The 23,388-nt window shown below is 31.8% G+C and overlaps 2 protein-coding genes across 3 annotated transcripts; one reads left to right on the top strand and one right to left on the bottom strand.

Annotated features, from left to right (window-relative positions):
- Positions 1-742: 742 nt before the first annotated feature.
- On the bottom strand, positions 743-9,332 carry LOC139490794 (DNA excision repair protein ERCC-1-like). 2 transcript variants are annotated; one of them, XM_071277821.1, is made up of 4 exons: positions 9,189-9,332; positions 3,607-3,755; positions 2,713-2,961; positions 743-1,240 (listed from the first exon to the last, which is right to left on the bottom strand). In XM_071277821.1, the coding sequence occupies exons 1-4, from the start codon at positions 9,260-9,262 to the stop codon at positions 822-824; spliced, it is 891 nt and encodes a 296-aa protein (XP_071133922.1). In that variant the 5' UTR covers positions 9,263-9,332; the 3' UTR covers positions 743-821. The 2 variants fall into 2 exon arrangements, with proteins under 2 accessions (XP_071133922.1, XP_071133911.1); XM_071277810.1 differs by lacking the exons at positions 743-1,240; positions 2,713-2,961; positions 3,607-3,755 and adding an exon at positions 5,620-7,164 and having other exon boundaries at positions 9,189-9,320.
- Positions 9,333-12,126: 2,794 nt separating this feature from the next.
- Positions 12,127-22,353, top strand: LOC139490793 (U6 snRNA-associated Sm-like protein LSm8). Its single transcript, XM_071277794.1, has 4 exons — positions 12,127-12,414; positions 16,825-16,865; positions 17,540-17,667; positions 21,169-22,353. Exons 1-4 carry the CDS (start codon positions 12,384-12,386, stop codon positions 21,257-21,259), a joined length of 291 nt encoding a protein of 96 aa, XP_071133895.1. The 5' UTR covers positions 12,127-12,383; the 3' UTR covers positions 21,260-22,353.
- Positions 22,354-23,388: the final 1,035 nt, after the last annotated feature.

The raw sequence follows: 23,388 nt of genomic DNA, 5'->3' as shown, positions 1-23,388 counted from the left end.
AAATCAGATTCATTTTGATCACTGTCTCTAATCAAGGACGACGTGAGGTCAGTCTAGATATCATAATGCATGACTTGCAAATGCGTTAATTTCATGATAATTTATCAGGACAATCCGACATATTCATCTACAGAATATTTCCCGATGTTATAACATTATTACACATTTCACCTGTGAAGATGAGATTAAGTATACATTTGTGTTATTTGTATATGGAAAACCGTAAAACACAGAAATTCTAAAGTTTGTTTTGTTTTAAAGATTTTTCGAAATTTTGATAAATGCCCCCTTTGGATACCTTAAATGAAATTCCGTTCCGTTCCGTTCCGTTCCGTTCCGTTCCGTTCCGTTCCGTAAAGTACCAATAGCCAAATCTTTAACTGCACTATATTGTGCAATAGGTTTGTAAGATCTTGACATTTGTTTTGTGTCAGAAACTCATATGTCAAAATTTTGAATTTTGGAAAGTTTCAATAAGAAATCTTCAATTGAACAGTATTGTGGAATATATTTGTTAGATCTTTGACCACATTAATTTTGTGACAAAAACCTATATATTATGTCAAAAATTTGATCACAATCCAAATTCAGAGCTGTCTCAAGCTTGAATGTTGTGTCCATACTTGCCGAATTTGTTCAGGGTTCGACATCTGCGGTCGTATAAAGCTGCGCCCTGCAGAGCACTTGGTTATTTATACAAATTAGGAAATCCAATTCGCATGAAAGGGAAGAGAAATAACTGTAAACTGACATAATCTTTTAATACAATAACAGAATAAGAAAAGAACAAATTGAATCATACATTGAATATTTGATTTTATTTAAAAAGTAAATTTAACATATTGTTCTGGTTCTTGTGATTTAAGGTATGATTTTTTCTTCTTAAGAAATTTATTCTTTTTGTTATTTTTTTGTGCGTCCTGAGGAGCCACATAGAAGCCACTTCTAGGTCTAATTCCAAGCCAGCGTAATTTATTTGGAGACCCAATATCTATTGTATTATGAGCTGCATTAGATACTTGGCCGACACTTGCCATACATTTATTGGAGACCACAATTTCTTTTCCTGAAGGCATTTTCAGCACACATTCATTTAAAAGTTGCTTGGAAACACGAGCATATGAACCTGCAGCTCTAGCAATAATACCTCCTTTCCCAACTTGTAATTCAATATTATGGACCATTGTATTGGATGGTATAACTGCAAGTGGACGGGAATCACCTTCTTTCAGTTTGACACCTGTAATGTTAAAATGTATAAGAACTCAGTTTAATTCTGTTGAATGAAGCACATACATTTTTGTTATGCTTAATTTGATGAGAGCTCCCTGAAGCTTTAATAAAATGATTTGTTCCCCTCTTATGAACATTATCTAAATTTGATATTCAAAATCTTTGACTGTCCTGCTGTCTACCAACAAAAGTCAAGGAACTGTGTGTTTATAGATCTGACACAAAGTATACAGCTGGATTCATTATCATTCAAGTAAATTGAATATTCTGAAAGGTTCATTTTACTTTGCTAGCATCATATAGATAATGTATTTTCAAAGAAAATTTTACTGTCTTTATATTTCGAAATTGTAATTGTAACTATGGTTGTTCCCACTGGTAAAATTGACCGTTGTCTATTTTGTATAGACCATAAAGACCATATTTTGGGCTATCAACATATTTATGCTTTTTTTCTTTCTGTAAATTAAAGTACCTGTTGAAGTTGGTTCCTGAACTTACACTTCAATAGTACAAAATGTACAAAAGAGTTTTGATTGGTCTCTGACATAAATATTTTAAGCCCTGTTTGCAAGAAGTACATGATGTATATAAGATTTTTATCCATATAAACTTGTACTGTTTTGATGTATGATGAAGACTGGACAACATTTTTCTCCTTGAACTTTTGACCATGTATAATCTTAATAAAATTGAGAATGGAAATGGGGAATGTGTCAAAGAGACAACAACCCGACCAAATAAAAAACAACAGCAGAGGGTCACCAACAGGTCTTCAATGTAGCGAGAAATTCCCGCACCCGGAGGCGTTCTTCAGCTGGCCCCTAAACAAATATATACTAGTCCAGTGATAATGAACGCCATACTAATTTCCAAATTGTACACAAGAAACTAAAATTAAAATAATACAAGACTAACAAAGGCCAGAGGCTCCTGACTTGGGACAGGCGCAAAAATGCGGCGGGGTTAAACATGTCTGTGAGATCTCAACCCTCCCTTAATACCTCTAACCAATGTAGTAAAGTAAACGCATAACAATACGCACATTAAAATTCAGTTCAAGAGAAATCCGAGTCTGATGTCAGAAGATGTTACCAAAGAAAATAAACAAAATGACAATAATACATAAATAACAACAGACTACTAGCAGTTAACTGACATGCCAGCTCCAAACTTCAATTAAACTGACTGAAAGATTATGATTTCATCATATGAACATCAGGCACAATCCTTCCCGTTAGGGGTTTAGTATCATACCATCATAACATATATGAGAAGAACATAACCCGTGTCATGCCAACAACTGTTTTTAAAAAATAATGTGTTTAGTTGACTTTGTAAACTGTAAAAACTTTGTAAACTTGACTTTGTAAACTGAAAATATTAATATTTTTTTCATTGAATATCCAACATTTCCAACCACTCCCCCCTTCCTAACACATCTTAAATTTTCATGTTTTAATTTTTATACAAGCTTACCTGATTCTTCTTTTACATCACATGATGTAGTGATGATGTCACCTGGCTGCATGTTCTCTGTGGCTACAATAAAACGTTTCCTGGATCCCCCGGCTACTGCAGCAATCTTTGCTGACCTCAGAGGATCATATCTGATATAGATAACTTTCTCCACTATTGTTTCACCGCCAAAGTCAGTCCTCTTGTTATCTACTATTCGCAACTTGCGGTCAAATTTTCCACCAGCTCTTCTGTGATTCCATATTCTACCTATATAAGAAACCATTATTTTCTTAATTCAAAAGCAAACTTAAACAGTTACAAGTCCTGCTCGTACATATAAGATGATACACTATATTATGTGACATCACAATTTTTTAGAGAGCCACATGCATTATAACTAGCATGTCAATATGGATAACTTTGTTACTCTCAACATAATTGATGATTTTTCTTCTTTATTTGTTTTTTTGGGTTGTTGTCAAATCAACATTCATTCCATGTTTCCTATTAATTTTTATTCCCATTGCATTGAACCCTTTAGTAGTGTTTAAAATCCTGCAGTCTGAACATACACTTTTTCAAAATCATGGTATTCTTACTTCAAATGTGCTTACAGTGACTTGACTGTTAGTGTTGCTCTCCACCATTTGCAACTTATTCAAAATTCTGACCAAATTGCATTTGTTTTATGAAATCAAATTGTTCAACTGGTCAGAAATTTGAACCAACTGCAGTAGAAAACCACAGCCAAGTAATGAAAGTGCATGGTGATAAAATAAAACATACCTACAATTCTATAAGAATTTAACTCCACTTTAATGATGCTGTGACAAATTAGTCTATCAGTTTGTATAGGTATATTATAGTCATTTCCATGCAGAAGGTGAACTGTTATTATCCTATAACACTTACCATCAGGCCCTCTTCCTCCAGTTCTGTGACATTTCAAAGCTTTCAAAGGATTATGTCCTACCTCTTCTACTGGAATCAGAATAGGAACATATCGGTATGGTCCTTTTGTATGTTGTGTTTTAATGGCAGCTGTGGTATGAAATGCACATCTGAAAGTAACAGTTTAAATATCTAAGTTTTTAAGAAACCTGATTTATTTAAATATTGTGGTTTGCATAATTAGGCATTCTGATTCTGAAATAGAACAAAATTTGATAATATTTGCATCTTCTGTTATGGTAAATCTTGATTATCTCCCTTGTATTTTCTTTATAGATCAGACTGTTGTGTTTGACTGTAAAAATCTTACAGATTTATACATGATCATGATGATAAAGTGAACTTAGTGTAATCCAGGTCTGGAGCTGCCATGTCAGTAACTGCTAGTATTCCTTTGTAAATTTATGTGTTATTGTCATTTTATTTAAAGTTTCTTTTGTTACATATCATTGTGCCTAGTCTGACTTCTAACTACAAATTTTTTAAACTGAATTTTACTGTACCTACATTTGTAGTGCTATTGGTTTGTTTTTTTCTACATTCATGACATTGGCTAGAGGACTAACAAAACCTTCTTAACATGTTGCCTTTTTGCGCGTCCCAAGTCGGAAGCCTCTGGTCTTGTTAGTCTTGTATTTAAAAAAATAATTCATGTACCGGGTATATGATTATGGAGTTTAGTGTGACTTCTATTAAAGGATGCATAGATTCATACTTATTAAACTTCTGAATAATAATTATATTCAATGAATTAAATCTATGTTAATTCAGCTCACTCTTGAAAGTAAGCAATTCTATGCCAGGAGTCTCTCTTTTAGTGGTTATTGGTTGCTGTATGCCATATCTGTTTTTCATTTTTTTTGGAAGGGTCATAAATAAGGTCTTTAGTTTAGTCTTATCATTTGAATTGTTCTCTTCTTGTAATTTTCATGCCTTTTATAGCTTATCAAATGTTATGTGTATTGTTCATAGTTGAAGGCCAAATGATGACCTTTAGTCACGATAGTTGATAATATATATATAACATCAACTGTAAATGATGTTTTCTTTTCATTTGTTGAAAATTAATCATCTTAGTCTTGCCTATGATTATCTTACACTTTTAGTACCAATTTCATTTTGCACTACATACATGAACTTTATTTCGGAGTTTCCAGAGTAATGTTTAGAGTTTTGAAAGCAAGACGAAAAGGTAATAAAACAGTTCTCAATACCAGAAGGTCTGTAACATGTTATGTACAGTTAAAACTATTAGGTCAAACTCAGTTATACAATCATGACAATGTAGTACTGTTACTGTACAATCATGACAATGTAGTACTTTTACTGTACAATCATGACAATGTCGTACTGTTACTGTACAATCATGACAATGTAGTACTGTTACTGTACAATCATGACAATGTCGTACTGTTACTGTACAATCATGACAATGTCGTACTGTTACTGTACAATCATGACAATGTCGTACTGTTACTGTACAATCATGACAATGTAGTACTGTTACTGTACAATCATGACAATGTAGTACTGTTACTGTACAATCATGACAATGTAGTACTGTTACTGTACAACCATGACAATGTAGTAATAATAAACTGAAGATTTAATGATAAAATGTATCATTTAACATTGTTTAACTATATCAAATACCAAGCATTCAAGTCTATTTGGGAGACATGTACAGTACTAGTTCAGTCATCAGATGATTCCTAACATATGTATGGTATGTAATATGTATTTCAGTGCACAATCTACATGCTTATAGAATAACCAGCAGATACATCATTTTGTACATGTTCAATCATCAACAAGTTTTGAAAGCAAAATACACAAAATGTTTAAAAGTTGCTACTCAAAGTACTTAAACTGTATGCAATTACCCATTGTTATAGCTTTGCCAACTAATATACCAAAAAAATGAAAACATTATCTTTTTATAATCTAGAAGTCTTCACAATAAAAATACAAAAGCACAAGAGAAAGCTTGTTTACTGATTTTTAATCTGAATTTTATTCTGTACATGACTTATTAAAAAGAAAATTTAAATGAAAAGAAGTTTAACATAATAGTCATTGATAGTACATTTGTATATGTTTCAAGTCTTAACAATTTCTGAAAAGTAAATTACATTATTCACATCATGACATGTTCACCATTTACAGAGAGGATTTTTTTACCCTGAAAGTCTACATTATGTTTAGTCTTACAGCATTGTACAGTGTATTACTATTACATGTATCATAAACATGATAAATTCAAAGACGTCATCTTGTTATAAATACAAATGTATAGACATTCATAATTAGTTACATTTTCTGCTGAACCTTTTGAAAACACATAGGTTATGAGATAAGAGTTCAAAATTTGAAACTAATATGTACACATGATATCTTATATGAAAATATTCATTTTTCATTTCAGATCCTTATTTTTATTTGCTCGTAGGAATGGTTCTTTAAACAAATCATGCACTCTCTTTGCTTTCTGTGGTCCAAAACCCGGACAGAATGATAAGTCTTCCTGACTTGCTTCTGCTATGTCTTTCAAAGATCCAAATGTTGAAATTAGAGTAGCCACATCAGTTTTGTTCACTGATTTGATATTAGTCAAACAGTCTGTCATTTTAGCCATAAAATCTTGATCTGTTTTCTCCATAATGGCATCTGGAGGTTTGTTTTCATATACTTTATAAGACTCCAAATAACGCCCTGCTTCTTCTGTTGAGAAAGCTAGAATAAGTGTACAGTCAGCTAAAATACATATTTTAGCAAGTTCTCTAAGCAAGTGGTGAGGCTCTTTAATATCAATTTGCACTAACATCACTCGTAACTCATAACTTCTTCCTAGCTGTTTTAATCTGTCATGTATATAGTTTGGGTTAAGCTGATGGTAACGTAAGCTTAGAAACAATGCACAAGTTGTCTGCCCCATGACATAATCTGGAACTATATCCCCAAATTCCCATGGAACATTGCGTACAAACTTCAAAATTGGATTTCCCCTTTGCCTCTGGTGAACTAGGAGTGAACTAGTTTTCCCTGGAATTGCAAGTTTTTGTGCATTTTCTTCTGTTGAATTTGTCTTAGCAATTGAATCAGTTCCCAGCATTAAATCTTCTTTCTTGGCAAATATGTTAGTTTTTGGGGCATTGTCTTTTGATGTGGAGGGTTTTATGAAAGTATTTCTTGAATCTGAAGGTTTTGCAAATTGATCAATTGAATTAGTAGATCTTGAACCTGAGTTTGAGGATTTGACTGTTTGAAGGTTCCCAAGACTACTTTGACGGGATGAAACTTCTGCCTTTTTCTTAATTGAAACATCAGGTAGTTTGGGTTTCTTATTTTGAATCTCATCTGAAGGATCATTCTTTTTTTGTTCACGGTATGTCTTGAAAATGCTTGTTGATCTGAAGCTTTCTGCAACATCCTTCTTGCCATCTTCAATTTCAGCAGCAGATGGAATGTGGAATTTTCTCTTTTCTGCCATTTTTGGTGATTCTTTCAGTACTTGTTTAGCTGTAGAATTAAGAATTTCTTCTTTCAGATATAATTACAAATATCCAACATTTGTTCAATGACAAGTGTAAATTCAAGAAATGTTATTTTTTTTATATTTAATTTTTGATATCATACAATGTATAATCTTGTACATGTCATGCATGTGTTTAGATTTAATTTAACTGCAAGTTACATTTGTTGAGATATGAAATGTAGGTGTCAACAGTTTTTACAGCTTAAAATTAATGGTACATAAATTCAATGGGAGTAGTTACATGTATTACAATATAATCATGATACATACTTCATAATACACCTGATTAAAAATTGATACTTGTTTGTATTGAACATTTAATCATAGTTGCACATACAGTCTTTAAAATATTCAGATACAAACATATAAAAAGCCTTACAAATACACAAATGAAATAACAATTGTTTCCTTTATAACCAACTGTTTGAGGGCTGTACATGTATAGCCAGTCAAGGTCGTTAAAAACTCCCATTATCATCATGGTTTACATGTATAATATGTATATATACATGTACATTGTTCTTAGTTGGTACAATTTATAAAGAAATATATTTCTGAAGGAAATACATGTCAAACATTCACTTATTTAACTTATGTTGGACTGATAGTGGACATGCATATGGCCTATATTTACGAACTCATTCATTTTATATAAATTTCTATTATAATGTATGAATGTTTGTGCAACAACAAAGTACTTGTAAGCATTGAAGGGTAAAGATTGCTTTAGTTAATTTGCTGTTGATTCAACTACAAATCTGGACAAAAGAAGATAACTCCAATTTTTAAAGATGACTTAAACAATGACATCATAGATATTTTCAGAACAGAAAAGATAAAGTCATGTTTAGGCAAGTATATAACATCTGTAAGTTTACTTGAATATATGATTGAGCATATATTTATTTGATAAATTATCCATGAACAATTCCAGAAATTTATCATAGAAATGTATGCTCGATCATATACATAAAATTGAGAATGGAAATGGGGAATGTGTCAAAGGACAACAACCCGACCAAATAAAAAACAACAGCAGAGGGTCACCAACAGGTCTTCAATGTAGCGAGAAATTCCCGCACCCGGAGGCGTCCTTCAGCTGGCCCATAAACAAATATATACTAGTCCAGTGATAATGAACGCCATACTAATTTCCAAATTGTACACAAGAAACTAAAATGTATATATTCAAGTTATCTTGAAGGTGTTATATATATACAATGTACTTGTCTACAAATTACTTTATTTTTTCATCATAGGATGTATAAAATGTTATGATCAGTGCACTATATTTTGTGTATCTCTTATATAAGTTGAACTAAAGGTAGTAACACAGATTGGAAGATTAACAAATGTAGAAATTAAATCAGTAACATAAGGTTTTGATTGCAATCTTTACCCAAAAATTACTTATAAATAGAGGACTGACAACAGATTCAACTTGTTTAGTGACAAAAAATATGAGCAGCTCAATTATCATTTACTCATAATAAACCTTAATCAATACCACCCATTCAGATGTACTCTGACAACTAGATAGTAGATCCATAATTTTTCAGGAATTGATGAGGGTTATTACTTTATATAAACTGATAAACAGATTAAGTTTACGTAGCCATATTGAAGGTGTGTTAACAGTTTTGGCCATGGTGAGTCCAACAATTAATTGACGAAATTGTACTGCTATATTAATTCTTATTCCATTTTCCATAACAAAATACAGCAAAAAAAACCCATAAAATTAGATATGTTTAAACTTCAGTTTTTACAATATTGATGCATCTGTGGACTCGAAATTTTTGAAACTGATAAGTACAGAATATGTTCATAGGTATAGAACTCATTGACTAGTTTTAAAATAACACATGATGAACTTGACAAGGCATGCACATTACACTTGACAGTTCAAAGTAAACTGTTTTGAACTGTCCAATGACCTTAATCGTTATCAACTTAAGCTACATAAAATCTAGTCATAAGACACTGTGTCTAAATGTTTTTTATATACCTTTCGACCACAGAAAAAGATTCCTTAAATTGCTGACAAAGGTTTGCTAGCAAGTTTCTGCCAAGAACATTCATTTTTCGATATAAAGTTACTGTAACGGGTTCATTTTATTTCTGTAGTTCGTAACTCCTCTACTTATATTAACTCGTACCTTTGTCGTCTCGTACCTTACGTCACAGTACCTGAATTGCTTCGAGTACACAAATTGCACCTATTTAGAAAAAAAAGTTTTCTTTGAGACTAAACAATTTCTCATTTTATGGTTGGACATTATACACAGCATTATACATATATTTATAGAAATACACAGAAAGTTTACAGTATATATCAACAGATATGGTGTATTCACTGAAAAGGTATCCGGTCGTTCCGGCCCCAAACCGATCCGGCCCCAAGTCAATCCGGCCCAAAGTCGATCCGGCCCAAGTCGATCCGGCCCACGTCGATCCGGCCCCAAGTCGATCCGGCCCCATAATAAAATAAGAAATAACTATATTGATCTTGGATGAAGTTTGTGACACAGAAAACCTTTTTGCAAAAAGTGTCCGATGATGGATGACAACAGGTAAGTGAAGTATTGGAGTACCAGTTAAAAAACTATTTTAAATCGATACGAAAATGATTGTTATTGTGTCGTTGGTTGTATAGCAGCTTCAACATATTTTAAGATATAAATTTATTTTCCATGATAACTTTAACTTTAACTCATGGCGATTTCATTTTCTTTTTGTTCATACACAGAATATCTAAATAAATATTTACAGTTCACTGGAACCTATAAAATTTAACTCATCATAATGACTTGATTGATCAAATCATTAGTCTATAATTGGTTTGTTTATTCAACAATTGTCTGATGATTGTGAACTAAGGTAATGCCACTTGTAATCACTTAATTAAATCAAATCCTGATTAATTGATCTTCTGGTTTAGGTTGGTGTATATAATAATTATAAATTGTATTTTTTTTTCAGGTAACATCACAGGCTTCTATTTACTTGTTTGTTTTTTTATAATATCAACAAGGTCTTTATAGACTCGGATTGATATTTTGTTTGGTGTATATAATAATAACCTATAATGGTTTACTTTTATAAACTGTTATTTGGATGGAGAGTTTTCTCATTGGCAATCACACCACATCTTCCTATATCAATATATTTTTCATAAATTTGACAGTATTTTGAATAGTTGTGTGTAGAAAAAAACACAAGTTATATGAGTATCCATTATTCTTTATTGCAAGAAAATAACAAAACAATGACACTGAATGCACGTTTTCACACTCTAAAATATAATATCAGCACTACTAAAATATAACAATAACATCATACATACTAACTATCTCTGACACTCACATAAATATATATAACTTTTAAATCATTTACACTAACAGTTCCTTTTATGGAGAATATATTGACTTACATCTAGAAATTGACAATGAGGGTCGGTTGAAAACAAAACTTTACGACAAAAGAGATGATTTCAGCTTTCCAATTGTGAACTTTCCATTTCTAAGTAGCAACATTTCAGCAGCACCCTTTCATGAATCTGACCTACCGAATTAGACTATTTACCGGATTTGTTATCACATAAGCAACACGACGGGTGCCACATGTGGAGCAGGATCTGCTTACCCTTCCGGAGCACCTGAGATCACCCCTAGTTTTTTGGTGGGGTTCGTGTTGTTTATTCTTTAGTTTTCTATGTTGTGTCGTGTTTGCTCTTGTTTGTTTGTCCTTTTCATTTTTAGCCATGGCGTTGTCAGTTTGTTTTAGATTTATGAGTTTGACTGTCCCTTTGGTATCTTTCGTCCCTCTTTTAAGAACTTAAAAGAAAAACAAAGTTTGTATGTATCAGCTTGGGGATCGGCTTGTACCGTTGTGTATGTAACTATTTGTTATTACACAAGATGAAAGCCTTGTTAGGATCACAGTCAATTGAAAGAAAACGCTAATTACTGCTGATTAATGTTGATGTCTGAATTGTTTTAATATAATTATACCCAATAATCTTGAAAACTTGTAATAAAAACATAATCAACCTAGTTGTTTTTATATACTCATCTGAAGAAAATATTTTTTAATTTTCTTTTACCGTACACCTTTAACATTATAATAAAAATCATAAACATTTAAGAATTACTTTAATATATATTTTTATTTTTATTCCTTATAAATATATTTTTTTATTGGGGCCGGATCGACTTTACTTTTGGGCCGGATCGACGTGGGGCCGGATCGACGTGGGACGGATCGACTTGGGCCGGATCGACGTGGGGCCGGATCGACGCGAAAGCCACTGAAAAGGTATCAATATCAGTGCATGTTCACATAATGATCCATATTGATATTTCAGTAATGAGTTATCTTATCATAAACTTTTGTTTCTCTCATAATGACCACTGATAAGAAAATATTTGTACACATTTGTTAGTTAATCTTTTTTTTTTCTTCATTTTTTTTTTTTATCAAAAGCTGACATCACATACGTCATAAACAGGTACAATAGTCAATAATTTAACATCATATTTCTCAGGTTTTCGTAAGTATTAATCTAATTCATAAGTGGGTCGAGTTTGTAGTCCTTAATTCAGAACAATTTAATTCTTTTATTAATAAATGAGGCGAGCTGACCTATATTCAAAGGGATTGCATTTTTTGTCATAAGAGGGGCGAGTTGGCATGACTAAATTCATCTTGTTTTTTTCTTTCTATTAAGTGATCATAAGTACTGTGGGCGAGATGTCATACCTTTATTCAGCTGGATTTTGACCCTTCTCCTGATTGGGACGAGATGTCAGACCTATTTTCAATGATATTTTACCCTTTCTATTTCGTGCGTGTTGTTAAACAAGAGTGGGGCGAGTTGGTGAAAAAAATGGAGCGATTTTGTGTGGGGCGATCTTCCAGTGGGGCGAGTTGTAGTGAAATCTTTTAAATGAACACTTTAAACTACTTGCGAATAATTGGTTACACTCACCCTTCGTGGTCAATGAGTTTCTCAATAATGAAACTTAAAAACTTTAAGGAAACCAAATACAACTCAGATCATATTTTCAACTGGAAAATAAACTATCACTGCAGTGTGAAGCCAATAAACAATGAAACACGGAACATTACCCATAGCCGTTCCGATGTTCGCGCGAAATAATCTACGATCGGAACTCATCTTGATTTATCTTAATCTTTGAAAATGGCTTCAGCATTGGAATCGTATGTGAATCGTATCCTTACACTGTTCTATGTTTTAAACGGATGTTCCTCTTATTTGTCTTTATGTTTGTTATTTTTTCTCATCTAAAGATACCTTACAAAATGTATATCCTGTCTGTATATTTTGATTATGTACAATTTTTACCTGTGAGTGTGAGTGTGGTCACTGTGAAACTGAAAGACAGAAAGAGTCAAGATAGACATTGTTTAGATATCAAATTATCAATTATAGGAAGACCGACTTTCAATCTTTTATCAGTTGTCCCACTGTCTATATCATCCTTATCTCTTGATAAAATTGCATGTCAAGGCTTTCAATCCTCTGTGACGTCAAATAGTTATAAGGCAGTGTCTGCGCGTACCTGCATGCGGGTACGAATAGCAAAATTGTCGTTCGTAGGCTACGCGTACCCACATCCGGTTTTATAATAAAATTGCCATCGGAGCGGGAATTAAACGTAAAATATATACAGAAATTATCGCAATTAGTGAATAAAATTGAACAACTACTTAGAAGTTTTGTAAATATTTATATATATGTAAGTGAACAGTTTTTCTCGGTTAATAAATATTCTTAAAATGGGAAAAGAGTGATATACGTGTGGGGCAGACATTTCAAAGTTATCATGAATTGGAACAATTTGTTCAAAAGTATCAGTCGATTAATTTCATACAATTGTATATAAAAACAAACTCGGGGTCAATTGCAGCTGCAGAGAAAAGAAGAACTTTTAAAGTTTTACAGAATAATTTTTTCCTGTATTCACGGAGGCAAAAATTCTAAACAAGTTCGACAGGAAAAATTAAGGCCTATAATTATACATTATTTCTGATAAACAAAGGCCGATGCCAATAATCTTCTATGAAAGCTTCGTTAATAAATAACAAAATGTTTGACGAAAATGTAAACATTCAGCGCATCAAAAAATATTTTGCCTCTGACATGTCTGAGGCGTGGAAGCAACTTAAAATTCGGATATTATATATTATAGGACTATAGTTTACAGGGACTGTATATTTCATTTTCAATCAGTGTGCATTTAATTTGCAAGGTTAATTATATATTATTAACTTATAAATACAATTCGAAAATATTATTTGTCATACCCTTCACTCGTTCTACTCGAAATCCCCATATTATCGATAATTTCTGTATATATTTCACGATTTGATTGCATTTTATTATAAAACCAGATGTGGGTACGCGTAGCCTACGAATGTCAATTTGACTATTCGTACCCACATGCGGGTACGCGCAGACACTGCCTAGTTATAAACAGACAAATCCAGATCCCTTCGCCCAAAAACACGTTCGCACCCATTCATGTTCACCACCTTTCACTTTCGCACCCTAAATGTTTGCATCCAAAGTCCGTTAACTCCCTACACATTAAAACCTTTTTATATTGGTTTTGTGTCAGTTTAATAACTTTGTAATCAAGTTTTGGCGAGTGCATTGCAACAAATATTTTTGTTGTCATTGTCACAATATAAAGTGAGACAACATTTTTTTTGTGTTGAATATATCTGATAAGCAGCATGTTTTTTGTTAGTGTACTGCTATAATTTTTGTTCATCGTTTCAAAATAAAGTGAGATTCTTAATCTTACATGTACAATTTTTTCATTGTGTTAAATACATTTTAATCATGTTTTGGTTAGTGTTTTGCTATAATTTTTCTGTAGTCATTGTTTCAGATCAAAGGGGCCAATTAAGCTGTTAAAAACAATTCTCTTTTGTGCTTTTCATTTAAAATCTTCAATGTTTTACCATGTTTACTCATACCAAACTAAATACATGCAGTATTTACATCAAAGCAATTTAAAACAAGTCATCATTTTCTAATTGATTTAAAATTGGATGCGAACGTGTAGGGTGCAAACAGAAACAGGACAAATCACCCTACTGGCAAATCACCCCACACCAAATCACCCCACTTTTTCACCAACTCGCCCCACTTCAAAAAATCGCCCCAAACTGGTTTACCATCTCGCCCCACTTGTGAAAAGGGTTATATCCTGTTAATTTTTCTCCTGCCAACTCGCCCCACTTAATGAAATAATGTAAAATCTAGATGAATATATAATTTCAGGTTTGCCAAATCGCCCCACTGAACTAAAAACTAATCTTGAACATGGAATACAAAAAAAAACGAAAATTTATTCAATCATTATTATTGACATTGAGTTGGCATGACTTAACTTGATTCATCAGGTTTTTTCTATTTTTCATAAGTGGGTCGAGTTGGCAAGACTCAATTCATCAGGATTTTTCTATTTTTCACTAGTGGGGCTAGTTGGCATTCATGTCACAGAAAATACTGATACTCACTTCTTTCATGTCTTTATGCTTTATTTCAACAAAAAGAAAAGAACTACAAAATAGATATAAGAAGATGTGGTATGAGTGCCAAGAAGACAACTCTCCATTCAAGTCATAATTTGTAAAAGAAAAACCACTATGTTTAGGTCAAAGAACTGTCTTCAACACAGAGCCTAGCTTGGCTCAAATCGAACAGAAAGCTGTAAAGGGCCCAAAAAATGACAAGTGTCACGTCACAATAAAAAAGTGATTGTTGCTTGAAGTCGGAAGGTGATTCAAAGCAAATTTTAAGGTCACTAGGAGTCAAAATTCAGCTAAATACCAAAAGTGTATAGACGTTTATTCAAACACAGAGGTCCTGATTCTAAGGTTAAAGTTGATACAATTTCCTCGCTGTACTGTCTTTCCTCTTATGATCTCTTATGGTTTGCCATTGGGCATGTTAATTACTCAAGGTACTTTCAAATAATTGTTTAGACCCAGGACTGGTGGTTAAGGCTTTCTAGGTTCTAGCTATATAGGTGACTGGGATTTTCTTGGGAGAATCGCACTCTTCTTGTTAATTACAATTTGTGTTGTGAAAGTCATTATTATATAAAGTTATGTTCAGCTGAACTTCTTAAAAATGTCAGCAAATTTTTCTTTAGATTGCACTTTCAAATAATACATGATAATATTAATGTGAGAAACAGAATTGTCATTAAAAATTGTAAAGGGAGATAATCATGTAAAGTTGATTAAGATTGTACAGCCCAATCAAGCTTAGCTCTAACTAAAGATTCACATGACCTTGTAAAAGCAGGTTTCCTGCTGCAATTTACACTGGACATCACATTAACAAATAATCTAATCAATTATACTACAGGGTAATACTTACAATTTGAATATTTTTTAAATATTGATACTGATTTCTTATTTTGGAGGTAGAGTTATATCCCTTAGACCTTCTGATTTTATTACTTGTATACTGTGAATTCATTATTATTTGTTGCATACCAATTTTTGTGGATTTCGTAGGTTCAGGGGAACCATGCATTTAAATGTTCAACAAATTACAAATTTTCTAAGAGGATATATATGCAGAATTTGCCAAAACAACGAAATCAAATATCCTTGAAAATGCAAGTTTTTCTTCAATCCACAAAAATTGGTACCCACGAAAATAAATGAATCCACAGTAAACCAAAAAATCATACTTGGTCTTTTCTTTAATTTCTCTTGACTGCATTGCTCTGACAGATTGTGTAATTGTCTGTCATTAATAGATATCTGTACTATTCATAATAATATAGTTTCGAGACAATGAAAATGTCATGTGTCTGTTGTTTTCAAATACTGCTTATCTACAAGCCTACAGGGACCTAATATTGAAGGCCTTTCGCATTTATTTAACATGTACATGCAGTTTAAGTAGATTTCTTTGTTTACTTTTTGAGATATTGAACTCCAATAAAAAAAAAATATTACCAATTTAAAAAAGTATGTTTTGGCATCTCAAAACTCAAAAACTTAAGGGTAGTGAAAAAAAATACTTGTATAAGTAAGTTACCTGTTGGTGACCTTCTGCTGTTCTCTGTTCTATGGTCGGGTTGTTGTCTCTTTTGACACATTCCCCATTTCCATTCTCAATTTTATTTTGGAGAGAATTAAGAAGATTAATAATGCAACTTCGAAAGAAAATTTAAATCTTGTTGTTACAAAATTGAAAGCACCAACTAGCTCCTAATACAGTTAATTATAATTTTGTTTTTTTTACAAATATCTATACATGTATTATCAGTGATCTTAAAATTGTGTGACAGCACATGTACAGTAAATCGTTTGAATTATGGTAATGTTAACACCTAATAAAAATAGTAGCTGAGCTTTTGAAGATTTGTTTTGGTCCATTTGTTTATGGTATACTTTTTGTTATAATAACATGTCTTATTTCTGTGTACTATACAATACTGTCACAACTCTTCTTTAGTTTTTTACAGACAATAACAGATGAAGCATGGGTGTCCACTTTTTATCTTTTGATAGTTCCACATATAAAAATGTATGCAATATGTAAGCTAATTTCAATTGTTTATTTAAATTCCTTAACATAGTATCAGGTACAGTTTCTATAGTCACAGCAGATGGAAGAATAATTGTGGTAAGTTTCACCAATAGTCTTATAGTATATACACACTAGTATTGTACATAGTATTAGATGATACTTGGCAGAGTATAGCAACAGAACCTTATTGCATATACAATGTATCTTATTATTAAAAAAGCATCTTCATAATTAGACTATAATTATTCAAGTAAATTCTTTAAATCTGTTTATTTACATGTAGCTTTATAATTACTGACCCACACTTATTTGACCAAGTGCTTACAGATTATTACCTTTTTAATGTCTATTTTATGTTTTTATGAAAATGTATGATAAGTGATAACACTTTTTATAATAAAAATTCTATAAAAACTGTTTAGTGTCAATATAGAATTTTTAACATCTGACAACAGGCTCCCATATTGTTTTCAACATCTATTTCGTTTGATCTACAGAACTTTGACAAGCAATCATACAACATTTTATTTTATATCAGTGCTTTTCTATAGACAATATCAAAGTTACTTTAGTTCCCAAATGGACATGACTGCAAATTTAAATACTTTTTCGCTTGTGTTCATATTTTATTTAGTATATATTTCTACATGTATATATAGGATAACAGGAATTACTAAATGTATGGGAAAATTTAGCAGACATACTGGTTAGAAGTTTGAACCTTTTTTTAGAAGAACTACAAATGTATATTTATATGTTTATTATTTCAGGGAACATTGAAAGGATTTGATCAAACAATCAACTTAATTCTAGACGAGAGCCATGAGAGGGTATATAGTGCTACACAAGGAGTAGAACAAGTCATTTTGGGACTATACATCATCAGGGGAGATAATGTGTAAGTAAAATAACAGCTTATAAAGGGAGATAATTTTTAATATTCATGTACAGGTTTTAAGGGGGCTCACGGGTCTAAATGAATTTTTTTATTTAATATAGGATTTCTCTATATTTTTCTATAAATGAACTTTATCTTATACTTAATAGAAAAATGAAATAAAAAAATGGGGTCACCGTTCATCTACGCTCACAATCTGCCTTCGAAAGAAGCATACATTTTTGTTGTCCTTTTTTTCTGTTGAACTAATAGGAGAAATAGCGGTAATATTGAAATAAAAAAAGAACTAAATTACAGAAATCGCTAAAATTTTACAATTATTTAGTTTATGTACAGCTTATTCGAAAACAACACTGAAAAATATAGGTCACCGATGAGTTAAAAAAGATATTTCAATTTTAATGCCAAAAAATGACATTTTTTGCACCAAAGGGAGATAATTTGGAGCTTTTTCAATGACATCTACATTTTAAAAGTTCGCTGGGGCCAACAAAAATTGATTTTTTGGAATGATTTTTGTACTATATGATAAAGTAACGACTACTTAAGGTAATAAATAAAATTTATATTGAAAAATCAATGTTTTTTTTTTTGAAAAAGTTATACCCGCGCGCCTCCTTAATGCTAAAATATCTATCAGCTTGTTATACGACCGCAAATTTTGAAAAAATTTTCGTCGTAGATTGCTATCACGTTGGCGTCGGCGTCGTCGTCGTCCTTCCGGCGTCCGAATACTTTTAGTTTTCGCACTCTAACTTTAGTAAAAGTGAATGGAAATCTATGAAATTTTAACACAAGGTTTATGACCACAAAAGGAAGGTTGGTATTGATTTTGGGAGTTTTGGTCCCAACATTTTAGGAATTAGGGGCCAAAAAGGGCCCAAATAAGCATTTTCTTGGTTTTCGCACTATAACTTTAGTTTAAGTTAATAGAAATCTATGAAATTTTGACACAAGGTTTATGACCACAAAAGAACGGTTGGGATTGATTTTGGGAGTTTTGGTCTCAACAGTTAAGGAATTAGGTGCCAAAAAAGGGCCCAAATAAGCATTATTCTTGGTTTTCGCACAATAATATTAGTTTAAGTAAATAGAAATCAATGAAATTTAAACACAATGTTAATGACTACAAAAGGAAGGTTGGTATTGATTTTGGGAGTTTAGGTCCCAACAGTTTAGGAATTAGGGGCCAAAAAGGGACCCAAATAAGCATTTTTCTTGGTTTTCGCACCATAACGTTAGTATAAGTAAATAGAAATCTATGAAATTTAAACACAAGGTTTATGACCATAAAAGGAAGGTTGGGTTTGATTTTGGGAGTTTTGGTCCCAACAGAATAAGGGGCCCAAAGGGTCCAAATTTAAACTTTGTTTGATTTCATCAAAATTGAATAATTGGGGTTCTTTGATATGCCGAATCTAACTGTCATGACTGTGTATGTAGATTCTTAACTTTTGGTCTGTTTTCAAATTGGTCTACATTAAGGTCCAAAGGGTCAAAAATTAAACTTAGTTTGATTTTGACAAAAAATCAATCAGTTAGGTTCTTTGATATGCTGAATCTAAAAATGTACTTAGATTCTTGATTATTGGCCCAGTTTTCAAGTTGGTCCAAATCGGGGTCCCAACAGAATAAGGGGCCCAAAGGGTCCAAAATTAAACTTTGTTTGATTTCATCAAAAATTGAATAAATGGGGTTCTTTGATATACCAAATCTAACTGTGTATGTAGATTCTTCATTTTTGGTACTGTTTTCAAATTGGTCTACACTAAAGTCCAAAGGGTCCAAAATTAAACTTAGTCTGATTTTAACAAAAATTGAAATCTTGGGGTTACTTTGATATGCTGAATCCAAAAATGTACTTAGATTTTTTATTATGGGCCCAGTTTTCAAGTTGGTCCAAATCAGGATCTAAAATTATTATATTAAGTATTGTGCAATAACAAGTCTTTTCAATTGCACAGTATTGCGCAATGGCAAGAAATATCTAATTGCACAATATTGTGAAATAGCAAATTTTTTTTTAATTAGAGTTATCTTTCTTTGTCCAGAATAGTAAGCAAGAAATATCTAATTGCAAAATATTGTGCAATAGCAAGATTTTTTTTTAATTGGAGTTATCTTTCTTTGTCCAGAATCAACTTAAATCTTTGTTATATACAATATACAATGTATATTCACTTTTTACTACCAACTGATAAATTAAAATAATCTTTACCATTCAGTGATAACAAGCAGTTTTTTTACATCTTATTTCCTTATCTTATCTAAAATGTTTTTAATAATGTATGTTGGACATTTGCCAGACATGACTATGATGTCATTTTCTATTTTTATTTGCCCATTACTTTATGTAAATAACTTCATTGGAAATTTGCCAATATAAAATGTTGCTGATGAAGTTTTTTTTATTGTTTTATACAATAAACAATGTATATTCACTTTTACTACCAACCAATCTTTACCATTCAGTGATAACAAGCACTTTATTTTACATTTTGATATTTTATGATGTATTTAAAAGAGTAGTTATTGTTGCAAACTCCATTAGAAATTTGAATTGATATCAGTTTTGGAAAAAAGGAAACGGGGATGTGAAAAAGGGGGGGGGGGTTAAATTTTTCTCATTTCAGATTTCATAAATAAAAAGAAAATTTCTTCAAACATTTTTTTAAGAGGATTAATATTCAACAGCATAGTGAATTGCTAAAAGGCAAAAACAAACTTTTAAGTTCATTAGACCACATTCATTCTGTGTCAGAAACCTATGCTGTGCCAACTATTTAATTTTAGATTTAAAAAGTTTGAAGAAGAAATCTTTAATTGTAAAATTTGTAAAATCTTGACATTTGTTTTGTGTAAAAAAAAACCATGTAATGTCAAAAATTTGATCACAATCCAAATTCAGAGCTGTATCACGCTAGAATGTTTTGTCCATACTTGCCCCAACTGTTCAGGGTTCGACCTCTGCGGTCGTATAAAGCTGCGCCCTGCGGAGCACCTGGTTGTTAGTTGATAAGGGTTTTCTTTTTGTCTTAAACAACTTACTACATCAATAAATATAAAATTATCACAATTCACATCAAATAGCTCAATGATCAGAAGCATGTAAGTACATTAGTTAAAAGCGAAGCATTGGCGTTAAAAGGAAATCAATTTCACAACAATAGCAGAATGGAGAAAGGAGATATTTTAGCATATAGTAATACATGTAGCAAATTAAAGTCAGGTACAAATATAATTTCAGGCATGGCACATATGGCAGTAATATTTACAATCAATTCAAAAACAGTTTGGTCTCCAAACTAACTAAAAATTTCAATTCTTAACTGGCCAAAGATGCCATATTTCTTGCATCATCACAGACTTCTTAGATTTGTCTTAAAATCATTAAATCCCTCATTTCTCAAACATACATTTTTTGTAACTATGTTTTAGTCTTACATTATCACTTTATTTATCAACTCCCATGATAAAATCCTTTTTAATTTTATTTTGTAGAGCTTTGATAGGAGAGATAGATGATGAAGCTGACCAGAGATTAGATTTTAATGACATTAAGGCTGAACCTTTGAATTCAGTTTTACATTGATGTAAAGGATAAAAAGACCTGTTATGGCTTGGAAATAAATCTCAGCTTAGTTGAATTACAGGAATTTTAAGACTTACAACCAAAGAGAATGTACATTTAATTACATAAATAAATGCAATCTGATCAAGAGAGAGAGGGAGATTTTCAATACTGTGTATGGTTTTGTGCTTAATTGATATTTTTAATGTGTTAAAAGTGTCATAAAATATTTTGAAGAATGCCTCCCAAACCTGTAAAGGAAGATGATTATTTATAGCAATTACTTAAGGAAAAATAATGAATATTCAACATGTTTAAACTAAATTAATTTTATTTAGTGAAGATAATTGAATGAGATGTTTGATTGTTGCTGGTGGTTCACAATTCCATGTTTAGGCTCAGCTGACCTAGAAAGAGAAAGCGTATGTGCATCATTTCATAAATATTCTTATTTGAACATTAGATGTCTAATTTAGTCAACTAGCCTGATGGGTTCAATTGCTTGTCTCATTGACCTTACTTTTTCCTTTTATATGTTTATTCTTTCTGCAATTAATTAAGAAATATTTTATTTCTATAGAAATATTGAAGGTGATAAATTAAAGTTGAAATAAAAGCATGACACATAATTTAGACAACTAGAGTTTAAAATACTTTTTCATAATAAGAAATTTTTAAATAATCAAACATCTAAAAAATTAGTCCACTAGTACTTTGTGTAATGACCTATAAAACAGAATCCAAGAAAATTTATTGTCAATTGAGTCAAGTCTGAAAGAAAATCAGTTCATTCATTTCTACTTCATTAATTTTCAGATTTCATATGTTTGGTTAACTAAAATTTGTTGTTTATCACATCCTATAGAAAAGTCAAATGAACTAATGCATTCCATATAATATATGTAAAAAAATTAGTTTGTATTCACGACAAAATTGATTATTATTCATGGAAACTTGTAACTCAGGACAGAAATCACTTTCATAGTTCATACTGATCCCACATACAGAGAAGCATGGTGTATTTATCTTCTTACCCAAAGTACAATTTGCACTTGTCATTTTATCATGTTTTAATTCATAAATGTACAAAGACACACATTAAACTATTTTATACATTTGTTGTTATGTGTGAATGTCTACCTTTAAGTTACTTGAGAGTACTATATTGTTGTCATTTATATTCTTATAGATTTTCATCAATATTTTTAAGGCCAAGTGAGATTTTTTCATTACTTGTGTGTCTGTCGTCCATCAATGTTGGCATTTTACAAAAATCTTCACTGAAACTACTGGGCCAAATTTAACATAACTTGGCCCCAACCTCATTGGGGTATTTAAAACTGTCAGTCATATTAAGGGGGGGGGGGTAAAATTTGGTCGATTATATAGGGAATCACTGAAGAATTACTGGAGGGTGCCTCCTCTTGGGTAGTCAGTAGGACCCCTCTTATGAAAATTTCTGGATCTGCCACAAGATGCATAGGCTGATCAAGGTGGGGGGGGGGGGGGACTGGGTGATTATACAAGATTTGCCAATCAACTCTTTTTTATTTATCAATATTTACAAACAAGTTAGACTAAAAAAGAACAGTATATGATTGGTTCTTTTAAAGATGTCTCCGTAATTATTAAAAGATTTTGTCAATCAAAATCCAGAGAGTGTCATGTTAACTATTGTCTGAACAGAGGGGACGCTTCAGTTTACCTGATGGTGGTAATTTGGGTTCTTCAATTGATCATGTCGCTGTGTCAACCTTTTATGGTCCATAGAAGGGAATGATTTTATTTTAAGTATAAAATAATGGCTGTCTTCTTGTCTTCCAATTGAACAACCTGTTTGCTCAAGAAGCTCAGGGGTTGAAGTCATAAAACTTTGCTCAATGCTCGGAGCACAAAAATCATGCTCGAAACATGAAATCCAACATTTTGATTGGTTAATTTTGGAGTATGAGTACAAAAAACTGACTCGAAAGTTTTTTGACTTCAAGACCAGAAGTAAACATACATTTTCAAATTCTGTGCTACAAAATGATTGCATATATTCATTACATACATTGATATGTGAAAAACTATGTTTGGGATGCAAAGAAAAAGAGAATGATGTAATTTTTCAGAAGGATAACTCAAATGATATTCTTGGAAAATTGTGC

The sequence above is a fragment of the Mytilus edulis genome, chromosome 1 (assembly GCF_963676685.1).
Source record: "Mytilus edulis chromosome 1, xbMytEdul2.2, whole genome shotgun sequence".
NCBI lineage: Eukaryota > Metazoa > Mollusca > Bivalvia > Mytilida > Mytilidae > Mytilus > Mytilus edulis.
Note: the sequence above shows the minus strand (reverse complement) of the source record. Positions and strands in the feature narration are given on the sequence as shown.

Excerpts from the sequence above, each read along its gene's own strand:
- LOC139490794 (XM_071277810.1), bottom strand. The coding sequence starts at position 7,135 with ATGGCAGAAAAGAGAAAATTCCACATTCCATCTGCTGCTGAAATTGAA.
- LOC139490793 (XM_071277794.1), top strand. The coding sequence starts at position 12,384 with ATGGCTTCAGCATTGGAATCGTATGTGAATC. Across the intron at positions 12,415-16,824 it reads ATTGGAATCGTATGTGAATC|GTACAGTTTCTATAGTCACA; the intron begins GTATCCTTACAC and ends ACATAGTATCAG. Across the intron at positions 17,668-21,168 it reads ATCATCAGGGGAGATAATGT|AGCTTTGATAGGAGAGATAG; the intron begins GTAAGTAAAATA and ends TTTATTTTGTAG.